Below are 6,395 nucleotides of genomic sequence, written 5' to 3'. Positions count from 1 at the left end.
ATTGCCATGTACTAATCGGCGGCTTTGCTAACTGCGATGTTCATAACATGTTCTGTTATTTCAACTGGCTTGTTTAGTTCCTTTATACTCCTGTTTCTTTGAGGATTTCCAGTGAATCACAGGCCCCCAATGCCCAACCCCATTCCCAATCCAATTATTGGCCCGATCGATCTCAAATCAAATCCCAGATCAACCCACTTTACATTAGATGTGAACATGTCCTATGGCTCAAGCGCGAAAGGAGCGAAAAATATTGCGCAACGTACGACCGACGAAGCTCTATAATCACGGCAAAAGAAGGCTAAGAAAGGGTACTGGTATTTAGCCTTAAACATAAACCTGAACAATAAGCTTAAGGGTAATTCTTGAAAAGGACTTACAACCATGGACTTACAACCATGCGTACCCCGCAACGAATTCAAATGATGGAAAGTCCAAGCAAGGCAACGTCAATCCTCATTGGAGAAGCTGATGGTCATGCAAGCATAATGGTGAACATGTAAGGAAAAAGTGCAAATGGAAAAGCGAAAGGATAACGGGGTAGGCAATCGTACATGTGCTGGCACTTTCCTCATATGAATCTAGCCTGGATCCCCTACCTAGCCATTCGTAAGCTGCTGAGCCATTATTCCCTTTAGATCCAGAATCTACAGTACTACACAGGTAACGTAGCGAAGCTGGCGCTCCTTGAATAAACAGATCTGATTCACCAAATTTGAAAAGAGGAGGCCAACCAAAGGCCAACCCATACCTTTCGTTTCAATCATAGAGGAGGTAGTGAGGCGCAGATCCATTGAAAACGCTCAAAACAATTTTATTGGCGTATTCCTTTACAATTTTTGTTGTGATCTTGGCGCATAAGCGTGGTGATCGAAAAAAAAGGCAGGATTTGAACCTTTGGAACGATCAGAGCCGAAGAAGTAAATTGTGCCTATGCCTAATAGCATGTGATTGTGCGTGTAAGCTTTGAATTACCTTGGTCAAGAAAAGTTCAATTGCCATTAGCAGAGTATCCCCATCATGGCGGGCGTCGGCTGCACGAGAGCGGCTTCACATCTATTGTGCTGCCTTATGGTTACCTGCGTGGCAGCGGTTTATAGCGCCGAAGGCAAGCTATAAGTGCGATCGCGCATTTCGTCAACAATAACACAAGTCGTTCCGCCAACTTACAACGTATCTAGGAGTTATTAAGGCTAATGCGGTCCTGCTGTGCTTTGCCCATTTTGGCTCCACAGAAACTACATTCGGCAGCGGCCGCCCCACGCAATTCATACTCCTCATCAAGCGATCACGACCTCCGCCTCTGACACCGCCATCGTCACCATCACCACCGCAACAGCAACAGCAGCCGCCGCCGAGGTCGCCGCCCCCGCCCAGGTCCTTCCCACCTCCCATAAAAACCCTCACGTCGCAACCTGCATCTGCCGTACAGCAGCAACCACCCCCGGCGCGCAACGGACAACAGCCGCCGCCACTTCCAGCAATCCCATCATCACCGCCGATTGCCCGTATGCCACCACCTTTGCGGAATCCGCCACGACCGCCTCCACCTCGACCCCGTAATCCCTCTCCATTGCCACCACCGCCACCGCCATCACTGCCGCCGCCTTGGACATTACCGCCGGTGGCGCTCCCAAGCCCGCCGTCCGCAACAACTCGCTCATCGCTCCTATGGCGGCTACCATCTCCTAGGACATTCTCTTTCATCTTAAATCCTCGTAGCCAGTCCGCGCCACAACAGTCATCAACCAACCTTCCATCATCCCCGGCCCAGTCACCACCACCACCATCACCACAGACGGTTTCTCCCCCCTCAGAGCTGGCGCAACGACCTCTAGCAACAAAAGCCACGGTACCGCCTAGCAAGCCGCCGCCGCCACCATCAGCGCTGGCTTCTACGATGCAGCAGACGGCAAACCTGCGATCGCCGCCTCCACCACAAGCGGTGCAGTTTCCACCTACACCCCGTCGGCCGCTACTCTTCCAAACGCAAGCGTCGCTGCCGTTGCCGGCGCTGGCACCTGATAGGCGGTCACCGCCGGCTTTGCCACCTCCTCCTCCTGCCCGGAGACTCCCAGCACCATTGCAACCACCAGAGCCGTTGCCGCCGCCACCAGTCCGGAGATCACCTCCGCTGTCGCCGCCACCATCGCCCTCACCAACTCCGCCGCCACCGCCACCCGAGGTCCCTCCCCCCTTCCGCCCACAGCAGCCCCCACCTCCATACTCGCCTCGGTTGCCGAAGCTGCCAAGCATACCATCCCTAACGAGACGCCGACCGCCATCGGCACCACCTCCGCCACCGCCACCTCCGCCACCTCCGCCTGATGCAGATGTTTCCATGTCCGACACGCTTCCAGGTGAGCGGTACATCTCATCTAAACGTTGCCTTAGCACGCAGTGGGGCTTAGTAAGGCCTGGTGTGGGTTAGGCTTACGTATATCGTTGCCGCAGCAAATGGTGTGATGGCAAAGAGGGAAGGGCTTATTGGTAACTGTGTGGCTGCTGCTTCGTGTCCTCTAGCTGGATGGATGGATGGATGGTACGCGGTTTCTAGACGATGTAATCAGGAGCAACTTAAGTTCGCGTTAACTCATGTCGCTAACAGTTCCCTAAAGTTCCCCACGAATGCGGGGGGGGTCCGTCAAAGCCCTGGGGCCCATGGACGACCTATACTGAAAGTTGATTCCTCCATACGAGTTGAAAGTCAAAGGCACTTTGGGCCCCCGCCATCTACGCCCCTCCCCATCCATTCGCCCGACATGCGAAACTTGGTCCATCAACCAGCTAGACCTCACCTCCAACAGACCAGACCACACCACACCGCACCCCATCCACACCGCGGGACCATCTTCTTAACCCAGCAGCAGCAAGTAATCCAGTCCCTTACACTCGTCCCTTACGCTTGTGTGACATGCCGCACGAGCAGGCGGCAAATGCAACGACACCGAAGCGGTGCTCGAGAAAACCAACCTGTACCGCGTGCGGCATCAATCTCGGCCCATGGTCTGGAGCGAGACCCTAGCCGCCTCGGCCCAGGCCTACGCGGAGTACCTGGCGCAGCGGGAATGCGTCCTGCAACACAGTATGAGCAATTATTTCGGAGAAAACCTCATGATGGTGAGAGGGTGGGTGGGTGGGTGATCGGGCGGAGATGGGCGCCGGTAGCTTTAGTGGTGTGCCCATGGCGAGGTAGGCCACCTGGCGAGGCAGGCCGCTGCGGCTAGCCTTCCGGCTGGTGCCGGAATATAGTTCTCATTCAGCCAGTCGGGCTGGTCGGGTCCGGTATTAAGGCTACAGATACCTTCATACCGACAGTTGGCATCAACCTCACTGGCCAAGCTGAAGCCGGAGTGGCTGCCCCGGGGCAGGCCGCCGGCCGCTGCGGATCACTGACGGGACTACTATCGGGCTCATGTGCAAGATTTAATACTCGGAACGGGGAAAACCCCGAAGGTGTGCGAGGTTGGCTGGATGTGAGCAGACAGGCTGCGGCTGCTATGCAAACAGAACGGCTGCGCGGGTACGCAAAAATTTGGAAAACCCATCCCGCGTATGTCTGTATGTGTTTGACGGTGCTGAGGTCACGTGTAGCGGTGTGGCCGGGCACAGCCCTAAGTTCCATACGCCAGCCCCGCGTCCCAGACCCCAGCGATGTCGCCGAGTGTGTATGTATGAATGTGTGTATGTATGTATGTATGTATGTATGTATGTATGTATGTATGTATGTATGTATGTATGTATGTATGTATGTATGTGTGTGCCCGCCTGCGTCGCGCAGTGGCGGAAATATCCCACGCAAGCAGCGGGGAGCTGGAACGACTGCCTGAGCTCAATCCAGGGATGGTACAGCCAAGTCACACGGTACGACTTCGAAACGGACAAGCCCTTTACCGTTAACTGGCCAAGAGAGACTGGACACTTTACAGCTCTGGTGGGTGACAGTGGATAATGGCAGTAGTGGGTAGTGGTAGTGGGGGTAGTGTGTGGTAGTGGTAATGGTGGTGGGTAGTGTTAGTGGGGGTTAGTGGGGGTAGTGTGTGGTAGTGGTAATGGTGGTGGGTAGTGTTAGTGGGGGTTAGTGGGGGTAGTGTGTGGTAGTGGTAATGGTGGTGGGTAGTGTTAGTGGGGGTTAGTGGGGAAACGTGTGCGGTTGCAGAGGGTAGTGGGTGCAAGTAGGGGGTTTTAGGTGGGGCTCCCGGTCTTGTAGTGTGTGGGGGGTAGTGGGTACGTATTATTCATGGGCCACGCTCGGTTCTTTGTCTGTTGTCTTTATGGGTGTATATGCCGTACGCGCGTGGACGCAGGTGTGGCGCAGTAGCTTTCAAATGGGCTGTGGAGTGGCAATCGGAGACATTGAAATCGACATGAACAGTCGCTTGTACCAGGGGAGCTGCAAGATGGTCGTGTGCCGGTTTCAGCCCGTCGGAAATTTCGCGACCGACAACCAATTCCTCTGGAACGGTGTGTGAACGGCTTCTTTCCTCTTTCCAGGGGGCCTATCGCGCAGCACTGCGGGCTACTGTCTGTGCTAAGGTTGCTTACGAAGTGCCTGCCCAATTGCGGCACGTGTGTGTATGTCTGTGTGTGTGTGTTTACACCTTGTCACGTCTGTGACCTGTTGGATACTGGTCTGCGTTAAACGGGCATCTCCCCATCCTCCCCAACCCCACCCCCATCCCATCCCAACCCCACCCCTCACTCTCCTCCCCCCAAAACAAAACACATACATACATACATACATACATACATACATACATACATACATACATACATACATACATACATACACACATACATACATACATACATACATACATACATACATACATACATACATAATAGGGTTTGGCACTACTGGTAAGGCGCGACCACTGCCCCCGGGAGATCCTGGGATCGATACCCATGGCGCCCGATGGTGGAAGGCATTGCGCCCCTAGTTGATGGACGGTGGTGACCTGGGATAGAGTTAACCTGCGAGCCGACCAGGAATGAAGTTGGGCCGCTGTCGACCCGGCAGATTCCGTTGGATGCTGGTGGTGGGTGCGGAACCTGAGCGATCCACTGAGAAGTTGACTAGGGTGACTGGATGAGGGTGCCCCGAAATACCGGGGAAGGCAGGGTTTCGCAGGGTAGCTGCCACGGGCGAAGATACACCCCCCTGTTCCACACATCATTCATAGGAGCGTACACAGCCACATGCGGCATGCGACTTTTGTTTTGCTTATTCTTGATGCGAGGAAAAAAAAGAAATAGCTATGGCACTGACATACTTACGTGCATTACTGCTTCCATCACCGCACACATCAGACAACAACATCTGAGTTCATCCCACACCTCATTGCCTCAGCTGCCCCGACCCGAGCCCTCTGCCTCCTTCCCCTTCCACGAATCATGTTGCCTGCAGTCCGGCCCAACGTATCAGAAATCATAATATAATCATCGTGGCGTGCTCTGAGGTAGCTCTAAATCCTCTAAGCTGGGCAAGGCGACGCGGTTGGCGCTGGGCGTCTGCCGAGCTGTCCCACGAACACGGCAGGTGACATGCAATCATACAGCAGGCAATCCTCATCCCACACGTATGTATATATACATACATACCTACATACATATGCACATGTGCATATCTGCAGCTTGAACCACTAGGCGACTTTGCTTGCCATTCCATGGGGCAATCTCACACAGCTTCACTCGGCCTGGAAGGCCCTGGGAGCTTGCACCGACACATTTGCATACACGCCGATACACGAGGGCGGCGGGTGGCTTCCTTCCTTGCAAGGGCACGCATTAGCAAGTGCATACACACAGAGACACGCACAAAGAAAGAAACGGAAACTAGGGGTCGTTTCCTGCATCCTTTATTAGGAATGCCGGTGCAGGGTTCGTCTTTCAAGTAGCGGAACGCAATCTCATCGCGTTGTGTGTAGCTATTTTTTAGCTTTATTCATCGTCAAAAGGACGTATGTTGTTAAGCTGAACACGAAGGACCTATCGAGCGAAGAATGTCGTTGAACTGTAGAAGAGTGAAGTGTTTTTTCTTTTCTTGTCTTGTCTTGCATTCTTTGATCGTTGCTGCTGCTGCTGCTGCTGCTGCTGCTGCTGCGATGTGGGTGATGAGGCGCGTTCGGGCGCCGACAGCACAGCAACAGCTTTTTTCACGCATTTTTGTGGATGTGAGGGCGATTGGGTAAAAGTTGGTCATGCAGTGGGATGGTTGAATTTTTTGCTTGTGAGAGATCGAAGGTGAAAGACCAGCTGGGATCAGCAGCTGTCCGCTGTTGAGACCCGAGCTAGCCAGTTCTTGAGTGTCAGAGCTTACTAGTTAGGAGCCACGTGTAGAGGCGGACAGTAGTCGTACTGTAGTGCGCAACGGCCGCAGTGATCCAACGCAACCA

At 53.8% G+C, this 6,395-nt stretch overlaps 1 protein-coding gene across 1 annotated transcript; it reads left to right on the top strand.

The window, feature by feature from the left end:
• Positions 1–398: 398 nt before the first annotated feature.
• VOLCADRAFT_86225 (uncharacterized protein) lies at positions 399–5,439 on the top strand (the record flags this gene model as incomplete). Its single annotated transcript, XM_002946149.1, has 8 exons — positions 399–499; positions 1,236–1,377; positions 1,799–2,185; positions 2,334–2,360; positions 2,524–2,542; positions 2,930–3,120; positions 4,308–4,464; positions 5,408–5,439. 8 exons carry the CDS (start codon positions 399–401, stop codon positions 5,437–5,439), a joined length of 1,056 nt encoding a protein of 351 aa, XP_002946195.1.
• Between the last annotated feature and the right edge of the window lie 956 nt (positions 5,440–6,395).

This window comes from Volvox carteri (assembly GCF_000143455.1).
Source record: "Volvox carteri f. nagariensis unplaced genomic scaffold VOLCAscaffold_1, whole genome shotgun sequence".
In the NCBI taxonomy this organism is placed as follows: Eukaryota; Viridiplantae; Chlorophyta; class Chlorophyceae; order Chlamydomonadales; family Volvocaceae; genus Volvox; species Volvox carteri.
This window is presented reverse-complemented; position numbering and strand designations above follow the sequence as displayed.